General features: G+C 35.2%; 1 protein-coding gene across 7 annotated transcripts in view; it reads left to right on the top strand.

Moving 5' to 3' along the window:
• The window catches only part of ACVR2A (activin A receptor type 2A), a 94,157-nt gene that overhangs the window by 47,472 nt on the left and 22,835 nt on the right, over positions 1–23,850 (top strand). For all 7 annotated transcript variants that reach the window (XR_002828753.1, XR_002828752.1, XM_006086872.3 and 4 more), the window contains 3 exons: positions 9,541–9,748; positions 14,193–14,302; positions 14,492–14,646. Coding sequence is in view for 5 of the 7 variants with exons in the window: in XM_006086872.3 (XP_006086934.1) it covers positions 9,541–9,748; positions 14,193–14,302; positions 14,492–14,646 (473 nt within the window). In the remaining 2 variants the exon portion in view is untranslated. The remainder of the gene's footprint in view (positions 1–9,540; positions 9,749–14,192; positions 14,303–14,491; positions 14,647–23,850) is intronic.

The raw sequence follows: 23,850 nt of genomic DNA, 5'->3' as shown, positions 1-23,850 counted from the left end.
TGAGGATCTCACTACATTTATTGGCGGTTTCTAGAAAATTCTTGAAAAACCTAAAAAGTGTGGTTTTGAACTCTATATCCAGTAGTTTGCTTTCCTCCATTTCTGTCATTTGTGTCCTGTTTCTTTGTCTAGGCATTTTTTATGCTTCGCTGTGTTGATAGAGTGGCTTTCTGTGCTAAGTGTCCCAATTACCTGAGGTAGACACTCTTGGTGCACCCCCTTGTGGGCTTTGTCCACAGTCTTGTTGTAATTAAGCCTTGATTGTTGTAGTTAACACTGGGAGGATTTGACCTCCAGGCCAATTGGCTGTGAGAATCAGCTGTGTCTACGGTGGGAGAACTTCTGTGCTGAAGACACCCTTCTGGGGCAAGACTTGCTTCAGTGGGGCTTTGGTGCTCACTGAGTCTGCCCCTGAGTGTGTCCCTTATAGATCTGAGGAGTTGTAATTGGATAGTCCCACTCTGACCACTGGGTACACTGGCTCTTGGATCTAAGGAGGTGCTAATCTAGTCTCTGCCTGCGGCTACCCAGCAGAAGCCAGCTGTAAAGCAATGCAAGTTGCCCTGAGGCCTTGGGGCAGCTGCAGTTTGTTAAGTAATTTTCAGATTACAAAGGGCCGGGCCTTTCATATGCAAAAGCCTCTGTGCATGGCTTGGGCCAGGCGGGGTCCCAGGGGATCAACAGGGCGGGCGGAGCGAGCAGTCTTGCCCTCAGAGGTCCCGGCTATCGCTGCGAGTGCCTCCGAGAGAAAGCTTCCCTCGAGTTCTGACCGATGCCAGACAGTCCCGTTTCTCCCGTATGAGTCTGGGTCTCCAGAGACTTGCCCGGAACTGGAGCTCAGAGCCTGAGACTCCCTCACGATTTTAAAAGACAATAGTGTCCTCAGCCACCAGCCCTCTCCGCGTGCACCTCTGCACCTTTGTATTTGACTTCCGCACCACACCTCCTCTGAGTCTCGGTGTGCTTTTCTCTTTCCTTCTAGTTGTAGAAATTCCACTCAGCCAGCCTTCCTGTGGTACTGGATGATGTCTGTTATGTCTTTTAGTTGTATTTTTGAAGTGGTTGTGTGAGGCAGCAATCTCTGGTGTTTACCTATGCCGCCATCTTGGTTTCTCCCTCTATGTGACTTTTAAAGAAAATTTTCTTTCTTTTGGGTCTTCTGGAAGAAAATATTATAATGGGTGTCTTTTGTTATTTAGTAGTTTAGTAACTGATTGCAGGTAGTTAGCATCTTTCATTGAATAAGCCCGTGTATAGAGTACATTTTGTATTTAGTGAAGAGTTTAAGAAAGAAGGTCCTCTAAAAGTTTTGCTAAGACAGAAGTGCATCTTTTTGTATTAGACCAGCCATGGGCAAACTATGGCCCGCGGGCCGGATCCGGCCCGTTTGAAATGAATAAAACTAAAAAAAAAAAAAGACCGTACCCTTTTATGTAATGAGGTTTACTTTGAATTTTTATTAGTTCACACAAACACTTCATCCATGCTTTTGTTCGGGTCCTCCGGTCCAGTTTAAGAACCCATTGTGGCTCTCAAGTCAAAAAGTTTGCCCACCCCTGTATTAGACTCTTTCTATAATTAAGTAGTTTAAGAAATAGGCAAATTGTAAGAATTTATTTAAAGGGGACTGGGCTGCTTGCCTCTTTTATAAGAGAAAATTCTCCCATTACAAAGTTTGTGCTCTCTTTGGAACTCTAAAACTTTATGTTGAGCCCTTTTAAGAAAGAGGTTTGAAAAAATGAGCAACTTATATATGTTTTTCAAATCTTGGTCTGTATAAAAGTAGATACATACTTCTTTTGGAACTATGTACATGGGGAAAATTAGTCAGTTATGAGTTAATGTTGAAATAGATTTAAGATGGTTATCTTAGTAATTTGTCAGGAATGAATATTAGGAGTCCTTAAATAGCCAGTAGTTAAATATTGACTTCTAAGTACTTTTACGCTCCTTATTCCACACGCACATGCATACTCTGTATCTAGTGTCACAACATACGTTTATCTTCTTAGTTTATTCTATATTAAGTTTTGTTTTTAGTTTATAGTACTTGAGCTAGATGGACAGAATCTTGCACTATTTTGTCAGACTAATAGTAAGTACTAAATACAGAATATAACAGGCCAGGCAAAAAAAATATTCCTGGAAAGAATGCCAGAAAGTGTTTGTATTTTCCTTCAGAAGTGGTTGTTTGGTGGTAGGAAAGTGCTTGGTTTAAAAAAAATTAAATTGACAGGGCCTAAAATGTTGCATTTGAAAATTTATTCTGCTTCCTCATATTTCTAACCTGTTTATCAGAAGTCTTTTGGGATATTGTGGACTTGACTTTTCTTGCTAGTGCTTTCAAAGAGCCCAGGACAGCCAGATAGGGAAGGTGACTTGTGTTCTATGATGTGTATTAATATAGAAAATAAATGATACAGAAGACATATGATGTTTATAGTTGCAATAGAAACAAATTACTAAAATGAGTTATTTCAGTTATTACATAACACAAAAGTAATAAACAAGAATTTTAATTTTTCTTTCCTTAAAAAAGAATTTTAATCCTAGTATTATAAATATGAACAACACTATTGGTGATTTTCAAAATAAAGCTAGTTAAGTGACCCTGTGTCTGTTATTATTTAACTAGAGGCCCGGTGCACAAAATTAGTGCACTGGTGTGTGTCGGGGGGTCTGCCTGCTGCCTTAGGCCTGATCCCAGAATACTGACATTCCTCTTGCAATCTGGGACCGCTGGCTCCTAACCACTTGCCTGCCTGCCAGCCTGATGCCCCTAACTGCTCCACTGGCAGCTTGATTGCTCCCTAATGCTCCCCTGCTGGCTTGATCTCCCCCTAACTGCTCCCCTGCTGGCTTGATCACCCCCCTAACTGCTCCCCTGCCAGCTTGATCTCCCCCAACTGCTCCCCTGCCAGCCTAATTGCCCCCCAACTGCCCTCCCTTCCAGCCTTATCACCCCCAATTGCCCTCCCCTGCTGGCCTGATCACCCCCAACTGCCCTCCCCTGCTGGCCTGATTGCCCCCAACTGCCCTCCCCTGCTGGCTTGATCGCCCCTAACTGCCTCTGCCTCGGCCCCTGCCACCATGGCTTTGTCCAGAAGGACATTGGGAAGATATCTGGTCTAATTAGCATATTACTGTTTTATTAGTATAGATTCCCTATGCTGTACACTACATACCTGTTGACTATTTTTATAACTGGCAATTTGTATTTCTTAATTCCTTCACCTTTTTTACCCATCCCTCCTACCCCCTCCCATATGGCAACTATGAATTTGTTCTCTGTATGAGTTTTAAACCAATTTTTTTTTTAATCTCTTACTTTCTTATACTTGGAGAGATCAAATGAGGGACTATGCAAAGAAAAAACTTGATCTCTGTATTCTAATTTGCCATCCCTTTTGATACCTGGGACCATCTGGTTAGCATATACTAGTAGACCTTTGCTTTTTATTGGGTAGTTAGTAAGGCTTACTGGGTTTCTTTCCATTCCAACAGTTTACTTATTGTTTTCAAATTAATCTTAGAAATACCTCTTCTATTTTTTTAACTTAAAAAAACCTTTATTTTTGAAAGTATTACAAATGTCCCTGTTGGGGTCCAACCCCAGCAGGTCCAGGGGTTCCCAAAGGTGTGGACGGAGTTGGCGAAGAAGGAATGACACAGAGACAGCGTTCAGTTGATCAGCAGCCTAGCCAGGTTCTCTAGCCAGGTTCTAGCCAGGTTCTCCAGCCAGGTTCGGTCTTTATTGTCCTGTTATATCTGTATTTATACCAGTTGATTTTAATCCTATCCATTCTATTCCAAAGGTTAGGGCGTTTGTTAATCTAGGTCTGTTGAGTTTAATCCTGTCTAGGTTAATCTCTGTGTTCCATTATAAGGGCTATTCCAAGGTCACTGCTCTACTGATATGCTACAAGGAAGTGACTGAAGGGGATTATCCTACCCAGTAAAGGTTATGTCCTCCCAGCCTCGCTGCTTGCCTTCCTTGGGACTGCCCTGTGTGGGTGGGTCTCCAGGGATATAGGCTTTGGTACTTTCCCTGGTGGACAGACCCCTGGGGATGTGGGCCCAACAAGTCCCAAATTTATTGCCAACAGTCTTAGTCCAAGTTCCTCATGGTATTTCTGTAACCCTAGGGGGTTTCACTGATTTATTCTCTTCCTTAGTCCTGTTAATCCCTAACTCCAGGGAAAAAATCCTCACCTGGGGAAACAACCTTTCTCGGGGAGGTGGTCTTGTTTAAAACACATAGTGCTAAGAGGGGGAGCAAACATATTAAGAACAGTATGCCATATACGCCAGGTCCCTTGAAACATATGCTGTGCAGATGTTTCTTCCCTGCAGCGACTGTGTCAAGCAGCAAGGATGGACTGGCTTCCGGCATGTCCCCTTTTTTCTCATTGACCCCTTATAGCCCGCCCCACACCCTTCTTTCTTTTAACTTTTGATGTCTTGCAGATCTGTCTATATTATACCCAGTACAAAAGAATATAGACTTCTTATGTCTAGTAAGAACAGTCTTCTCATAATATTCACAACCCTGTTTGGTTATGGCCTTCCCTGCCTTTGTTTACCTTACTCTCTCTCTCCTTCATAGCCCTGTCTTAGTCCCATTTTCTGTATAAAGTCTTCCCTTTCTTCTTTGTCCCTGAGAATTGATTTAATACACATTTATTGAGCTCCTGTACTGTTCCAGGCACTGGTGGTACAAAGAAGATACCAGGGCTTTGTCTAGCTCTTAGTCTGATGGAGGTTCTAGGTTTTTATCTTAAAATTCTTTTTTTTTTAAAATATATTTTATTGATATTTTACAGAGAGGAAGGGAGAGAGATAGTTAGAAACATCGATGAGAGAGAAACATCGATCAGCTGCCTCCTGCACATCCCCCACTGGGGATGTGCCCGCAACCCAGGTACATGCCCTTGACCGGAATCGAACCTGGGACCCTTCAGTCCGCAGGCCGACGCTCCATCCACCGAGCCAAACCGGGTTCGGCTATCTTAAAATTCTTACAGCATTTATTTATAGCCCTTATCTTGATGTTTTAATCTATAGTACAAGTATATAATCAGTTTTTTATGTGTAAGTATACTATATAAAGCAAAGTTTTCTCTGGAAGATTATTCTTTAGAAAAAGAGTAATTTTATATTTGAGTCCTTACAACGTTTTCATATTTGAGGCTCTCAGTAATTTTATTTTGAATAAAAATACAGTGTTTGGAGAAGACAGATAACCTTGAAATGATGCCAGTCAGTGCTAGTTTTGAATGTGTATGGAGGTTTCTGGAGGAAATAGGTAGAAGGGATAAAGAGTTTAACAAATGAATTGTTCATGGGGGTTGTTGGTTTAGTATCATAATTTGTTGTAAACTATTTACAAAGGTTGTAAAAAAATTTAAAAGCTCATTTTTAAAATCAATATTTTAAGTAGATACATTTGTATACTTATAGAACAATGAAAAAACCACTCTCAGTACTATGTATTGAATATTTGTGGCTTTGAAAAACATTTCCAGTGACCATATTCTATATGACTTCAGAAGGTACTGCTTTTCAAAAGGTATTGCTGTTTTAAAAAAATTTTAAACAGAAGTAACGATTATTCACACTTTGATACTTTTAGATGTCTCAAAAGAAAGTAATGAGATGACACTTGTTGAAAGATGTATGTGAAGTTTGAACAAAATTGTTTTGTAAAATTTTTGTGCTTTATGATTTTAAAAAAATTTATAAAATTAAATTAATAAATTAAAATAAGTATACACTGGGCTGTTTCATATACATGTACAAAGGTTTTATATTTCAATTTGGTAAAAAAAAAATTAAGTATCTTCTCATTGGGGGAAAATTGGGGAATCCTTCATGTTAAACTAATAAAATGCTGTTTATATTTACTTATTTTAGGGTTTATTGGTGCCATGAAGGATTGTACTATACCAGAATTTCCCGTTTACTTAATTTACCTGAAATTATTCTTTAGTATACTGTTTTTGATATTGGTTTTTTTATTTACAGTATAAAATATTTGGGATTAAAAGCATCATTCAGTTTGATCTTCCTTCCATAGCTGATTCTCTTTCTTTGGACATGTGTTCTACCTCTAAGTGACAGGAAGCAATGACATGTGAAAGGGAAACAGGAATTATTTTTCAAGTAGAACTAAGTTGTCTACGGAAGTAACAAGTTTAGGGAAGGCATTCAGTTGCATGCCTGTTTATATTATATTCTCAATGCCTTGTTGATAGTTTCATACAGCATTAGAATACTTTTTCAGAAGTCAGACTCAGATTTGTAAGTTGTCCAGACAATTCTACCTTTTTCAGAGGATGGGGACCAAGTAGTAGTTGGTAAGTTTTTTATTCAGTTGCTACATTGAGTTTTTATTCATTAATTATTGTTTGTGTTGGGAGGGCAAGTAAATAGTCTTGGAGCCAATGGCATTCTGGCATGTAAAAGGACATATATAGACAAGTAATTAAAAACAATGAATAAATATAAAATAACATTTTTTAATATTGTAAGTAGTGTGCATTTTGGGGGAAGGAAAAGTCCTGATTAAAGGACTGAATTTTGTTATATCTACCTTGAAAAAACATGAAATTGTCACATATGTGAGAGCTGGGCTTTTAAGAACTACTAGAATGATGATAGATAACTAAGGGAGGGCATTCATGAAAAATATTTGAACCATGTCCCATTGCTCCAGCATCATTTATTGAAAAGGCTCTCTTTCCTCCATTGAATTGCTTCTGATAATTTGTCAAAAATTAATTGGGCATATTTGTATGGATCTGTTTCTGGGTTCTCTTTCTGTTTCATTGAAAGTGTCTGTCCTGCCAGTACCTCACAGTCTTACTACAGCTATATGGTAAGCCTTAACAACTGAAAGAGTTATTTCTCCCACTTTATTCTTCTTCCTCAAAAAATTTTAGAATAAATTCATTTATGTTTGAAAGGAAATTGCTGAGATTTTGATATGAATTAGATTAAACCTAGACATTAATTTAGAGAAAATTGACATTTGTATTATGTTGAATTATCAATCCATGAACACAGCATGTCTTTCCAAGTATTTGTCTTTGATTTCTCCCATCAACATTTTATAATCTTCATTATATACATCCTATACATGTTCTCTTAAGTTATATTTAAGTATTTTATTTTCTTAGGAGCAACTTTAACTGGTATTGCATTTTTAATTTCAGTACCATTTCTTCATTCTGTCAGTAGATAGAAATGTAATTGAGTTTTGTGTATTGATCTTGTATCCTGTGGTCTTACTGAACTCACTAGTTCTAGCATTATTTTGTTTTAAGATTCCTTGGGACTTTCTAGGTAGACAGTCATGCCATCTGAAAATAGAAACATTTTATATCTTCTTTCCAGTCAGTATTACCTTCCTTTTTTAAAAAAAATATGTTTTATTGTTTTTTTTACAGAGAGGAAGGGAGAGGGATAGAGAATTAGAAACATCGATGAGAGAGAAACATCGATCAGCTGCCTCCTGCACACCCCCTACTGGGGATATGCCCGCAACCAAGGTACATGCCCTTGACTGGAATCGAACCTGGGACCCTTCAGTCCGCAGGCCGACGCTCTATCCACTGAGCCAAACCGGTTAGGGCTCCTTTTTTTTTCTTGCCTTATTGCAATAGCTAGAACTTGATACATTGTTGGATTGTTTGCTAAAATTTTGTTGAAGACTTTTACATCTAAGTTAATGAGAGATATTAGTCTGTATTACTCCTATGTACTATCCTTAACTGTTTTTTGGTATCAAGATAATACTGGCCTCATGACATTAGTTGTGAAGTAATCCCTCTCTGTTTCTGGAAGAGATTGTATAAATTAGTGTTGGTGTTTTATTTTAATACTTTATGCTTTTTAAAAAAACGGTTGTCCTCAGACCTAGTCATATTAGATGAAATTTACTTTTTCCTCATAGGGGAAGTATTTTAGATTTAAATATAACTTTTGCTGGCCTATTTTATGGCCAAATGGTCTACCAAATTTCAGGCCGTTTGTACTGCCTTTTTTTTTTTTTAAAGATAGGAAAAATCAAAGATCAGTATTAGTCATTGATACATAGGCAGCACTTGTTAAGCAGAGCAGTATCTAATTTAAGTCTGATGCTGGATTCCTTGACTAGACTTATGGATTTACTATAACTGGGCTGAGTGAATTATAAAACTATGAAATTATTCATAATATTAATTATGGAATTACAGAAATTGAATCAGATGTGGAAACAAGGTAGGGTCACAAAGATTTTCCATCTGTTCTTTTCTAGAAATTTTATATTTTTAGGTCTATGATTTGTTTAGAATTAATTTTTGCATATGGAGCGAGAGATGAGTTGAGATCCTTTTTGTTTTTCGCATATAGATGTCTAATTGTTCTAGCATCAGTTGTTGAAAAGACTGTTTTCTCTAGTGACATTTATTGGCTGTATATCAATTGGTCATATATGTGTGGGTCTATTTCTGGATTCTTTATTTGTCTCATTGGTGCATGTGTCTGTTTTCTCACTAAAATTGCACTGTCATGATTGCTGAAGCTCTATAGTGAGTCTTAAAATCAGATTGTATGAATTCTCTTCAGTACCTTTTTTTCAGAATTATTTTGGGTATTTCTATTTCCTTGCTTTCCCATGTAACACAAAAGATAATTTCTCTAAAGTTAGTTACAGTGAAAAATCTGAAACCATTAATGAACTTCTTGTCCTCTGTACCATTAAAATGTAATGGGCTATTTTGAACATTGAATAGATTTTTCCCCTTAAATACTTTTATAACATAACACATAATTCATTTGAAAAGCATCGGTTTTCTGAATTATATAGACCTTCTAAATATTGGCACATTTTGTTATTCAATATTTAAATGTAACATTTGTTAATATCATCACTGACTGCATCAGCAAGTTCTTTACGTATTGGGAAGGTGTCATGCTAATGGTGGTGAATACAAATTTTCAAAAATTCTTAATTTTGTGTGAAAACTCAAATTTTTGATGCATACTGTCAGTTGTTTTTCTTGACGTAACTGGTTTACATGATTCATTTTTAAGACCTTACCAGATACCCAAATCTGAGATAACCATGGCTGGTTCATTTCACAACTCAATCATGCAAGGGCTTTTTCTTGAGGCAACCATTTTCAGTATGCAGCAGAAGTGCCTTAATTCCTATTTTGTTACACAGAATATTGAACTCTACTCAAAGGTTAAGATTTAATAAAATGAACAATTTTATTGCTTTTTATCAAGGACATTCTTTAGTAAAGTGAAACTGGTCTTTTCCAGAGAAATCTTGTGATATATGTACTCACTTTCTATTATTATGTTTATTATACTTAAAATGCAGTGATTGACCTAGAAACCTACACCTAATGTTATAACTCTAGGTTATAACACTAGGAAGACAGTAAATTATTGACATTTTCAGAAGATCTGAAGTTAGTATATTGGGAGACAATCTTTTATTTTAAGAGCGAATGCAGTTACATTAAATTGTGTTTTATTATCTTATAGGTGCTATACTTGGTAGATCAGAAACTCAGGAGTGTATTTTCTATAACGCTAATTGGGAAAGAGATAAAACCAATCGAACTGGTGTTGAACTCTGTTATGGTGACAAAGATAAACGGAGACATTGTTTTGCTACCTGGAAGAATATTTCTGGTTCCATTGAAATAGTGAAGCAAGGTTGTTGGTTGGATGATATCAACTGCTATGACAGGTAAGGAAATATTTCTTTTTTTATGATAGCATTGAGTAATTTTTACCACCACAACTCCTTTTAAAGGGGAAAGATCAATGCATGTATTTTTCACTTTATTTCTTTTTTTTTGTAAACATGGGATTATGAAGACCATTGTAATACTAGAGGCCTGGGGCACGAATTCGCGCACAGGTGGGGTCCCTCCGCCTGGCTGGCAATTGGGGCCGATCAGGGCCATCTCGCCCAGTCCCAATTGGGGCCGGTGGCTAGGGAGGGGCCACGGGAGGGCTATCAGGCATGTCTGGCCCCATCTCACCCATTCCGAATCAGCCGACCCCAGCAGTAAGCTAACCTACTGGTTGGAGCATCTGCCCCTTGGTGGTCAGTGCATGTCTTACTGACCAGTTGGTCAACCTCTCAGTCAGATACTTAGCATATTGGGCTTTTATATATAGAGATTCTCTAATGACAAGAGATGTATTTTAAAGTAATAAAATAAATGTGACATGTTTATATTTTATCTTCGATATAAATGACCAAGTAGTGAGAAATATAGATAAGAAACATGTCTTTCCTTATATTGTTAGGATTATAAATGTGTGTTTTTTTTAATAACAATTTTAAGGAAAAAGGATTTTTAAAATTGCTTTAAAAGAGAATATATCCGTTGAAAATCTATTCTCAAGGAGATGAAAGCTTAATCGTAGTATTTAATTTCCTTTTAGGTTTCTTCTTTATGTATGTGGAAGAAATTGATTTTACGTTATTTTTTCCTTTTTTTTTCCTTGCAAAGTAGGCCTTTGTACTTTATCCCAAGAGACATTTTAACTTGATGTTCAGAATTACATCAGAACTAACACAGTCCTCATAGAAAACTGCATTTTATTTAAAAGATCTTGTTTAAATTGTTTTATTCTATATTGACAATGAAATACAGTGCACATGTAATTGACTGTCAGTGATTTTTCGTGGAGGAGCCCATAGATGTTGGGCTGATCACTTAAACTGCCTGGATTTTTTCACTGCGGGTGGGTGCTGATGACTGGCAGAGGCTGCAAAGTCCTAGATAACCAGACTTCTTGGAGCCAAAAAACTGATATACTCGTGTTCCTCTTCGCTTTTAGGTGCCTCATCTGTGGTTGATTGGCTATATGTGATTAATAGCAAAATGCATTGAATAAGACCATACAAATTGAATTAGCTCTACTTTATTTTTAAATAGTTATTTTGGTGTATATGTATTATTTAGGATAGACTTCCAAATCTGTGAATTTTCCAGGGATTATTTCTCTATAATTATATATTTAAGCTGCATTTCAATTGTTAGCCTTTCTATTAGCGCAGAGGTGATCATTAAGTAATATTTGTTATCATGAAAGGTAAGTAGGGCCACTAAGAAAACAGTATAGAGGTTCCTAAAAAAAATTAAAAATTGAACTACCTTACATTTCAGCAATTCTATTTCTGTATATTTATCCAGAAATGAAAACGCCAACTGAAAAAGATATATGCACCTTTATGTTTATTGTAGCATTATTTATAATAGCCAAGATGTGGAAGTAATATAAGTGTCCATTGATAGATGAATGGATAAAGAAAGTATATGTAATTAAAATTAAAATATATATTACATACATAATATATATCATATATAACATATGATATATAAAACATATAATATTCTATTGTATGCATAGAAATCACCCATAAATAGAAGGAAATCTTGCTTTTTGAAACCACATGGATAAACCTTAATGGCATTATGCTAAGTGAAATAAGTCAGAGAAAAAAAATACCATATGATGTCATTTATATGTGAATCAAAAAGACAAACCAAAATTCATAGATACAGAGTAGTTGTAAGAGGCTGAGGGGTGGGTGAAATAGGTGAAAGGGGAGAAATGGTGCATACTTTCAGTTATAAAACAAATTAATCCTGGCATGTAATGTACAGCATGGTGACTAGTTAATAATACTGCATTGTGTATTTATAAGTTGCAGAGAGGGTAGATCTTAAAAGTTCTCATCACATGGAAAAAAATGTGTGTAATGCTGTGGTGATGGATGTTAACTTATTGTGGTGATCATTTCACAGTCTATACAAATATCATATTATTATGTTTCATACCTGAAAAATATACAATGTTATATGTTAATTATATATCTATTTTTTTAAAAAGGTAGGTAGAAAGAAGTTGGGGGAAAATGAGATCTGGGAATCATCTTTATCCAAAACTATCTTTCATTAATTAGTTGAAATCAAGGATTTCTGGTGTTTTTTGTTTTTGTTTGTGTGTGTGTGTGTTTTGTAGTAAAAAGATACTGTGCTTCTCATCTAAAACCAGTATTGCTGGAGGTTAAACTTGGCTTGATAATGGGGTATGGGTGGTTCAGCGCAAATGCTTGTTCTTACAGGGATAATTACTACACCAACTCTGTTTCTAGGGATTAAATGCTAACTTAAAAGTATGTGAAATTTTGTTTTTATGCTCTGAATTTGATTAAAAAACATATTAAGGATAATAAGAAAAGTAGGAGAAAGGAAAAGAAGATTAAAGAAATGTCAAAGTGTGGAGGAAAAGAGTAATAAAAATAAAAATAAAATTGGATGGCAAAAAGTAATTAGGCTAGGTTAATTTACCTCCCATAATTTGAGGCATGGTTCTAAATACTAAATATTAAATTTATATATATTTCTTTTGCTAAATTGTTAAAAATGTACCTTTCGTTTATCTTTTACTTTCTACTAAATGTATCAATTACATTTTAAAGTTAGGTTTTTTAAAGATGGCATTCTCCCTGAAATATCTTGAGCTTTTCATTATAAAGTTAAATCAACCTATTATTCTAATAGCCATCCTTAAAGTTCAGTTTATTTGTAACATGTCTTTAAATCTACCTGATGTTTGTTAGCACTATTTCAGTGTTTGAGGTTTTTTTTTTTAAAGAAAAAATAGGTACAGTGGTCCCTCCTTAGCTGCAGTTTTGCTTTGTTTTTTAATATATTTTTATTGATTTCTGAGAGGAAGAGAGAGATAGAAACATCAATGATGAGAGTGAACCATTGATCAGCTGCCTCCTGCATGCCCCTACTGGGGATCGAGCCTGCAACCCATGCATGTGCCCTTGATTGGAATCAAACCCGGGACCCTTCTGTCTGCAGGCTGACGCTCTATCCACTGAGGCAAACCAACTAGCGCTACTTTCTGTGGTTTCAATTACCTATGGGAATTAAGAGTGTCATTTTTGGGCCCCAAAATATTGCGTGGAAAATTCCAGAAATAACTATTGTGCACAGTTCTGAGTGTTGTGAAGAAATCTCGTGCTGTCCTACCCACAACTGGAATCATCCCTTTGTTCAGTGTATGCAGGCTGTATATGTTACCTGCTCATTAGTCACTTAGTACGTGTTTTGATTATGAGAGCGAGACAGAGGGAGAGAGAGACAGAGACCACCATTATATAACTTTATTACAGTATATTGTTATAATTGTTCTATTTCATTATTAGTAATTGTTGTTAATCTCATATTGCGCCTAACTTATAAATTAAACTTTATCATAGGTATGAATATATAGGAAAAAACAGTGTATATAGGGTTCAGCACTATCCTCGGTTTCAAGCATCCACTGGGGTCTTGGAACTTTTCCCCTGCAGATAGGTGGGGGGAACTACTGTATAGCTGTTTCTTAGTGATTGATTAGGATTTGTTCTACAGGCTAATTTCCTATCTTTTCAGTAACTTAGGTTCTCTATAGAAGGTTGCCTCCACCTTCCCCTCCAGATCAACCTAACTTGAATTAGTTTTTGAGTTACTAGGTTCTATATGTTTGTTGTTACATATTGTTCTTGTTGTTTATCTTAAGTCTGTTTATTGTGTTCAGGGTATTTAAATTTGTACTACAAAAAGCACTTAATTCCCAAGCCCTGATTTGGTCTCTGATATTGAGATATGTTCTACTGTGAGGTATGAACTTGCATCACTTTGTATTTGTGTATTTATGTGTGTACATACGTTCATATGCATATTTACATGTACACAGATACAGTTTTACACATAGTGTTCAGTGTTTGTATTTCTGAAATGTGAAAGCTCTATTTCTTGTGAGAAAAGTGCTCCAGACCAAATTTCTTCATTGGCTCTTTCAGTTTTTTAATAATTAAACAACAAAAAGATGGTTGCTTTAGATTGATCATTAAAAACTGAGTTAAAGCAATAGTCTCAATGAGCCAATGTGATTGTTATAAAATCAGTTGTTTATTTTATTCTGATGAGATTTAGTAACAGGATTCCAAGGATAGTTTTGAATTTTAAGAATTGACCATTGGATATTAATAAAAATCTTAAAGTTGACTATAAATGACTTATTACTTTATCTCTGAGAAGAACTTGAGAAACATACCTGTTGTAGATTCAGTATAATAATGTTGATTTTAATTATTCCTCTTTGTTTGTTTGCAGGACTGATTGTATAGAGAAAAAAGACAGCCCTGAAGTATATTTTTGTTGCTGTGAGGGCAATATGTGTAATGAAAGGTTTTCTTATTTTCCGGAGATGGAAGTCACACAGCGTAAGTTCACAGGGAAAATGCATAGGTCTGTTTAGTAGATGGAAAACAAAGTATATTCATGTTAATAGGATCATTTACTCCTACCTCTCCTACTTTTATTTTTCTCCTAAAATTTGATCCTACAATAAATACTTATTATAGAATTTTGTAGATTAATTCTGAGTTGTTCTTTTCCTTCCCTTTCCACAGCTACTTCGAATCCAGTTACGCCTAAGCCACCCTATTACAACATCTTGCTCTACTCCTTGGTGCCACTTATGTTAATTGCAGGGATCGTCATCTGTGCATTTTGGGTGTATAGACATCATAAGATGGCCTACCCTCCTGTACTTGTTCCTACTCAAGTAAGTTATTGTCTCATACTTTGTGCTGTTTTAACTTGCATATTTTAAAGGAGTATTACTGTGATAAAATCTACCAGTTAGTTACAATTCGTTTTCCTTTAGAGTTAATTTTTGAATATTTTTTATTATGGAAAATATTGCAAAGCTAATTTTGCAAACTTACCAATTTGCTATGTCCTGAACTTTCCTCACTTAAGTGTTGAGTAGACTAGATTGAAGGGTTTTCCCATTCCTGTTCTTCTTGGGGGAGTTTCACTGTCATTGTAACACTTTACAGTGTGAGTGAGATTCACCGTGCTTTATTATGATGTAATTGATGATGGAGAAGGGAAAACAACCCTTTTATTCCCTTCCATTCTCTCCTCCATTCCCAAATTTTTGTGCCTTTTTTCAAGACTACTTGCCAAAATATCCTTCTAACCATGAATTAGGGACCCGTTAAGGTAACCAGGAAAGTGTGGAAAAGAGAGGTTTCACAAAGGCTTCAGGAAGATATATCACTAAAAATGGTGTTTTGGGGAAAAGCAGAAGAGCAGTGTTTCTCATCTTGTATTGTTGATAGTTCCAAATATATTTTTGTTTGCAACATATTAATTGTGTACTAAACACTAAACACTTTTTTTAATGCCCTTGATTCTTACTTCTCTAAGCCAGAATATATCTGAAAATATAGGTGTGGTGGGTAGCCAGATTAAATGCATGAAATTTTCCTCATTCTCTATCGTGTAGACAGTTGGCTTTAGTCCAGTGCTTTATAAGGACTTTTAATATAAATAGTTGATACTCTACAGGCTGAGCAAAGGTGATAACTTTTGGTTACATTTGCTTGAGACATTTTTTAAACTCTAATTTTTACTGTTTTAACTCTTAAGATCAGATTACCTCAGCCTCTGGATCTCTTTGTTTAACTTTGTTTCTCTAATACAGTAGGATTAATGGTTAAAACTTGATAGAAGAAAATGGTAAAGTCCTATAATTTAATGACCAAAACAACTTCTTCTCTTTAAGCTTTATTTACATAACATATTTCTTTCTCAGTACTTGCCACAATCTGTTAGCATTAGATCATTGATCCCCATAATCTTTGTAAAATGTGTATATGGAGGAATAAACCTGAGGTTAAATACTTTGTTCAATTAGGTAAACACACTATTTTGTACAGCTGAAATATTTTAACTTTTAGACATTAGTAATCAAGTTTTGAGTCAATATAAAATAATCTCTAAAAAGTAATTTATAATAAAAAATGTTAGTGTCCAGTAAATAGATGTAGTTTACTCCATAAGGCTATAGGATACACTTTACCTTCTGTTGGTGGTAACTATTTTAATAATAAGTACCTACATTTAGAAGAGAGAGCATTTTATCTTTAGTACTATAGTGGTGTCCAAATGTACCTTACTTACATTTGTGGTGTGATGGAAACTAACTGGAAACTACATTTAAAAACAACTTTGTTGTTTCTTAGTAAAACTGTAAGAAGAATAGTGTAATCTTATAGATAATATTGATTTGTATATAATGTTGATAGGAAAGTATGGTTGAACATTTTTTTTAAAAGGGCTTGATATAATATATTAGGCTACTTCATTTAGAAATGCTAATTCATTCCAGGGTTTACACTTCTAAAAAGGAAAGATGCAGTTATTATTCATAATTAACTAAGAACCAGGTATCTTTAATAGTATTCATCTTAGATATTTGTTGCCATGGTTAATGTTACTGTTCTCATTTATTTGATACTTACATTGTTCTGTGGTGAATTTGAATAAATTTTATGAATTACTGAAAAATAAGGAATGAGTTGGAAGGTTTTTGATGGAATGACCTGGAATGGTCAACCTTTGTTATTAAAAATACAAGACATGCCTGACGTTATGCTTTCCTTCTGTCATAAACTATGCTGTGGAAAAGGAGCATTGTCATCAGTGTGGCATTTCTCTTGTGTCAACTTCACAATGTCTCAGAAACTGTAGTGCCACTCTTTCAGTCTCATTTGGGTGAGAAAGTTATGTAAACTAGTTCTGCAAGATGACTTAGGGGCCATCTTGTTACAAAATACTCAGTTTTATCTATTTCAAAATAATTACTGAAAATTACATCAAGCATTTATTGAACATTTAGAATGTATGAGAATACTGGTACTTTATGTATATGTAGAAATACATAATTTAGACAAGAATATATAAAACTATATAAGATATATAATTTTCCCCCCACGATTTCCAACTTGTGACTGGTATATGAAGATCATCTTTAGAATATCACGATGTATTTTTGTTTAAAAATAAAAATTCCTGAACCACACCCCTAAAAGTATAGAATGGGGCCTAGGATATTATGTTTCTAATAAGTTTCCCAGGTGATTTTGGTGACAGCCAGGTATGAAAAGCTCTGATTTGATTTTACTCACAGGATTGTTTATATAGTTTAATCCCTACTTTATAGATAAAGAAATTGAGACATAACAAAGCTCACAACTATCAGAGCTGGAATCTACACCATGGACTCGGACAACTAAAGCTTTGCTCTTATTGCTTACGCTGTTCTGCTTCTCATTTTCCACAGAACAGTTGCCTCAGGGGTTTCAGATAATTCTAAACATTCCTGCCATCTCAAAACCATCTTATAGGCCGTTTTATTTCCTACTTTGGGATGTTGAATAATAACAAGCAATAAAATAATAAAAATGAGCAATAGCATGATCACATCATCTCTAATAGGACAAAAGGAAAAATAAACAAGTCATATTCATGTTTTCCACTAAAAAATTTTAACACATTTTAGAATAGGGTTTATGAACTTTGATTGGGTTGCAGGTAAAGATTCTTGTGTGTCTGAGTTGATAGTGCCAATACCTAGTTGTTATTCAAGACTTTTTTTGAGGGGGAGAAGTAGGTAGGGGAGACATACCACACATTTGAAATCTTAAAGTGACTTCTGTATTTCATCCCATATTCATGTCCCCATATTCCAAGTTTAATTCCAAGACCAGTTAGAAAAATAGCTTACATGCTTGTTGTGGATTTCTAGAACATTCTTTATCTAAATTCTTTAAACACTTTTAGACAATGATGTAAAGTTTGTCATTCATTTTCTTAGGGAAACTTTTCCTTAGAGCTTTGGCTAAAGGCTGGTTTGTGGATTAACTGCTCTGTTGTAAGATGGCAGTGGTGATATCTTTTCATGAAGATACTTATTGATGAGTCATTCCTACAGTAAGAACTATATTTGAAGATTTACAGTGATTCTCAGCAGAGTAAGAATCTGTGCTGATAAGGTTACATATACTGTGCTCATTCGTTGATCTGATCTTTTATTCTTCTTGGGGGGAAAAAGATCAATCCTATGGGACATACTGGAGGACTGAGATAGCAACATACATCCTCTTGCTAAGCTACTACTATGTTTGTGACGTTGTTTCATGGTATCACTGTCTTTCTAGTCATCCTGAATGAAAGCCTTGGAGACAAGTACTTTTCCTACTCTTGGCTCTGTCCATTCACTGTTCATCCCTTCTGATCCTGTTGCAGCTCAGGACATTATATGGCATCCAGTGCTAGGATTATTTCTATAATCTTGTAGCTGGTCTTCTAGTTTTTTCTCTTCATCTGTACTAATGCTGTAGAACACTTGTCTGATTATGTTACTTCTGAGCTTAAAAGCTATTTGAGAGTTTTTAAATGATCAGTACAAAATATACAGAGTTTGGAGCATGACGTGTGATCTTCTACACTTTGTCTGCCTTTTGATTCTTTTCTCCTAATACAACCTAAGCCATCCATCATATCCATCTAGAATGGTATTAGTTATGTTCCTTCCTTGAGGGAATTGAGAAAATAGTGCTCAAGTCAGTTTAAGTTTTCTGTGATGCAGACGAGCGACCCCAGTTGAGAAAGGCTTTAGTCATTTGTGTATGTTTCATTCTCACACTTGATTGTAAGCTCCTTGAAGATAACTGTGTTTGTATCACTACTGTATCTCACACAGTATTTGCATGTAATAACTATTTTGTAAGTGATGAATTGCTAAATTGACTTTATTGTATTTAGAGTTATACTATGATGATAATGCACTATGCCCAGGGATTCATTTAATAAGCATTTAGGTTATCTAGGGCTTTGCTTTAAGATGAATCTTGAGGCCGTATTTCTTGGGGGTAAAATAAGTTGAAGTCTTCTAGGCTTTTATAAGAGAATGCCATTATTCAATTCTTTATTTATCACAGTCTTAAAGCATCCTTTTAATTTGTTTCACCTATGTCACTTTTCTTTTGCCTGTGTTGAAACTGTCTTTCCACATGTGAAAGGAGCCTCTTAATAATCTTTAGTGAGTAAACTGATCATGAACTGGTTTTTCTAGTGTCAGTGAGTCATGAATGTGAGGGAATTGATGCATTCACTCTATTATTAAGAAGTCTTAATGTGGTTTCAATAAAACTATTTGCATCACTTTCATAACCATATGTGAGCTTAAGTTTCTTGCTTGTAAGATCTTTATTTGTGCAGATAAAAAATACCACTTGATAAGAAAATCCATTTTAGGGACTAGAAATTAAACTGCCTTTAACAAGATATGAAGTTAGCTTCTTGTTAAATTTTTAGAGGCTATATAAACAGCACTATAGTATTGTAACATTAATACTTTTTAAGTGACATTGGTCTCTTCAGTTCTTATGTCATGACTTTTTTGTTTAGGTTTTGGTCTGATAAGGACTAAAAGCTTTCACATGTTTGAGATACCTAGTTGGGCACACAGAATAATCCAATTGACCTTAATATTAATCATAGGTTATCATTTCATGCTATGTCAAATTACTGTTCACTGAGAAACCAAGCCATCTTTGAAATGCTTTGTAGGATTTTCCTGTTGAACATAAATCTATATATGTACCCATTTAAAATTAATAAGATACTGAAAGGGGCAGCATATCATTATTCAAACAAGTCAGTTTAGGGAAGTATGTTCTTTATTTGGGAGGATGTAGGGGAAATTTACTAAATTTCATTAAGTATTTAATATGCTAATATTAAGTTATACCTGCAAAATAGATATTGCATCTATGGAAGCATATCTTGAAATAGATTGACTGCTTATTAAATGCTTGAAGTTTATGAACACATCTCTTGCTTTTTCTACATCTTTTGCTTTCTCTTTAAAAAATTGCCTTCTATTTAAAATACAGATAGAAGTGTGTGTGTCCCCCTCCCCCTCCAAAAAAAAAAGGGGGGGGAAAAATAATTTGTTCTTCCTTTCTTTTTTTAATCAGTTTTCTGAAATAACCAATTCTAACAGGCTGGTGTATATCCTTTGACACCTCGAATCTCATTTGTTTGAGTATATGCTCTCCCCGCCTCTTTTTTAAACTGTAAAATGTTACTCCACGATGTATACTAAGGACAGCTTTTCAGCTCAGTACTTCTAATCGATCTCATTCTGATTAAATGATGTTGTTTTTAGATGAAATTTAGTAGGACTCTAATGTGTGCTCTTAAAATACCAAAACTTGTTTTATTTGCTTAGAGTTGTGTTAGGTTTCTGATAAGAGCAGGAACCTACATTCCACAAATGTTTTCACTTTATTATTTTATCATGCTTAAAATATGGTGATATAATGCTATTGTTTTATGCTTGAGGATATATATATTTTTTTGGGGGGGGGTACATGCTTTAGAAATAGTACAGGGCTATTACAAATGTCTCTTCCTTCTGTGTTCCACCTTTGTGTGTGATTGTTTTTATATTGATAACCTAAATTACAACTTACTTTTATACATACTTCTATACTAATTGTGGGAAAAGTGTCATAAATTATCCATAGACATGCAGCTTGAAAAAAAATTACTCTCATTAGGCATATGTAAGCTGTGTCATTTACAAACACACAGATAGGCCCACTTGGAGATTGCCTGAAATCCTGTGTTCAAAAACCAAAGGAAGGGAAGGGAAGAAAGGGAAATTTAAAAAAAAGGTGCTTTAAAAGCTTAAAGTAACTTAAAGCTACACATTAAAATTAAAGCACCTTGTTTCTAAGACTGACTTCCATTTAAATTAAAAAACGTTGAGTTCAGTTTTTCTTAGGCCTGTGGAGAACCCAGTCTGCCAATTTACAAATGGGACTGATGCATGTAGACCAGAGGACATTATTCCTCCTTGTCTGGCAAGGAGATGGTAGACAGGAAGAAGTAAGTTTGCTTTCCTCTCTATTCTTATTTCCTGGACCTCATCCTGGATCTGTTTCTCCACTCCTAGCTACTTCATTGCTGTCAAACCTTTTTCTATTAATTTGAGATTATAAAAATGAATAAAAGTCTGTTTATTAGTGAAAGCTGCTCATATCAGATAGGCTGGGAGGTATGAAAGTTTGTTTGTTTTGTTTAACCACTCACCTAATGCTTGAGTGCCCATCGTGTGCCAGGCACACGATGCTGAATGTGCAGTGGTAAGCAAGCACCAGGACAGTCCTTGCCAGTGGCCCTTTTGGAGCCCACAGTTAATACGTAGATGAATGAAAAGTAGGTTGGTTGATTGGTTGTTTGACTTTACAGTTTGGAAATGAAGGACATAGAGAGTAAGAAGGGAGTTGCTTCAATAATTTTGGGCAATGATGGAGGGAAGGAGGAGAAGTACCTGATTTTAGCTCTTTAGTGATTAGGAGAAGAGCCACATCTGGGGTGCTCAGTTAATGTTAAGTCCTCAATAAGTGTTAGCTATTATTGCTATCAGAATAACAACTTCAAAATTGTACTCAAAATCAATCATTGTTATTGAAACCGTTGTAGATACATGTCAATACTTTGAAATTGATTTAGTGTAATAAAATATTTCATTTTGACTCTATCAGGTGCTATACAGAGCACTTAAGATTAACTCATTTAATCTTTCAACATCCCATGATTTAGGTCCTATTTTAAATCCATTTTATAGATTAAGAAAATCAAAACACGGGTAGGTAAATAAGTTGGCCTAGAGTCATTTTGCTGATTGGCAAAAACGCCTATGCATCTATATCCAAGGATTAATTTCATTGAAGTAATTTTAATTTAATGGCTTATTTCTGTAAATAATAATGTGGGGTTCATAAAAAACTAAAATAGGGTGAGGGTAAAGATCAGAGTACATAAATTACGTTTAAAAAAGTTTTTATAGTGAGCATATATAGACTTATAGATAAACATAACCACTTTCCCATATCACAATACATTAATGTATAGCACGGTCCTTTTCATTTTTTCAGCCTTACTTGCAGAATTCAAGTGCTGAAATGAACAAAAAATTTTTCATACCAGTAAAATCTGATGGTACTGAGCAGCAACCAAAAGGAGAATGGGCATCCCTACATCTCTTTCAGACTTTTAACCTCAGGGCTGGCTACCCTGAGGAACTAACAGCTTCTTAGGGAATGTGTTCAGAATTCTAATTTCATCCACCTTGGTCTGTTTTTGCTTTGCTTTCAGGAGGATTAGATGAGAGAAACTGTAGGAAGTAGGAGTTGATATATCACAGGAATTTTGAAACTCTATTTGGATTGGAATCATGGCTGTGCATTTGACAGTATCCTTATTATTGAATCTGTTAATGTATAATGTCTTGCTTTCCTTAGCTCAGAAACATTTGTCCTCATACACACACTGTGTTATTTCTTTATAGATCCTATTTCTATCTACTTGGCAATAGTCTTTTTATAATTAGCGATTGTAAAGTTTCTTAGAATGTAAGATAATTAGATGACTAAGAGGAGACAAATTTAGAATTTATCAGTTTTCAAATACGTTGGGTAGGGGGTTCTTAATTCTTCTAAGAAGTTTTTGAGTGATATCAGAATAGTTTAAGTAGGGGAAAATGTATATTATATGTCATATATATTTATTTATAGTATGCAAATGAACCTAAATCCCTATTTCTAGGAAGATTTCTTTGTATTCCAGTTTTGTATATCTAACTGGCTACTAAATGTCTCCACCTAGATGTCTCCAAGCACTTAACATTCAAGGGTAGTGATCTCTCTCAAACCTGTTTCTCAGTAAATGGAACCAATAACCATTTGGTTGTGCAAGTCAGGATGGTAGGATGGGTCCCAATGTTGTTTTTGTACTTTATCTTTTTATTTTTTCCTCTCTCTCTATTGATTAAGGTATTACATATGTGCCCTTATCCTCCCATTGCCCTCCCACTCCCCCCACTCATACCCTCACCCCCCTGGTGTCTGTGTCCTTTGGTTAGGCTTATATGCATGCATACAAGTCCTTTGGTTGATCTCTCCCTTACCCTCACCCTCCCCAACCTTCCTTCCCTCTGAGGTTTGATGGTCTGATCGATGCTTCTCTGTCTCTGGATCTGTTTTTGTTCATCAGTTTATGTTGTTCATTATATTCCACAAATGAGTGAGATGATGTGATATTTATCTTTCTCTGATTGGCTTATTTCACTTAGCATAATGCTCTCCCTTATCTTCCTACCTCTAATACTTATTCCATTTCTCAAGGATCCTCTTCTCAGGAATATCTTCTCTTATTTAACTTGCCAGTTTAAGTTAAACTCCTTACAGGTGCTCAAGGTACTGAATTCCTTTTTCTTGCTCTTTATAATTATGCATTTATTAGTGTAATCTTTGATTAGCTTAGTCTTTCTTACCTACACTGTAGTAAGCATCACGAGAGCCTAGATAGTCAGTGCCTGGCACAAACTCGGCACTCAGTAAAGATTTGTTGAATCATGGAGAAGTACTGTTCATTCCTTTCTGATGTTTGACAGTTAATTTTTTTTCCCCTTAAGGAAAGTCTTTTTTAAAAGAATTTTATTCAGCAAACCTAAATACTTGATATTAATGTGCTTATTTGGTTTTCACTGCTTTCTCCAGTTATAGTTAGTGACATTCATGTTCCATTTTCCATTTGTGAATCCAGACTGTTTTGTTTGGTTCCTTTATATCTATTTATGTATTTTGGTGAATTTATTTTTTTGGATTCTGTTTGGACCCTTTTATTTTATAACATTGTTGATACATTGAGGCCTGTTCTTGGTGTCTCTTGTTTAGTTTGCATCATTCTATAGTTTATTCTAATGTGTACATTGAACAAGTTTATACTTTTTGGTAAGGTTCGTGAATGGCACCTGCTTGCACAATGTTATTACAGTGGCATCTTTATCTCTGAAAGCACCTGTATGAAAACAAAACCTGAGAGGTGCTTAAACCTTGGGAAG

Source organism: Myotis lucifugus, unplaced genomic scaffold (assembly GCF_000147115.1).
Source record: "Myotis lucifugus unplaced genomic scaffold, Myoluc2.0 scaffold_32, whole genome shotgun sequence".
Classification (NCBI taxonomy): Eukaryota; Metazoa; Chordata; class Mammalia; order Chiroptera; family Vespertilionidae; genus Myotis; species Myotis lucifugus.
The sequence above is the reverse complement of the archived record's forward strand: the minus strand, read 5'-3'. Positions and strand labels throughout refer to the sequence as shown.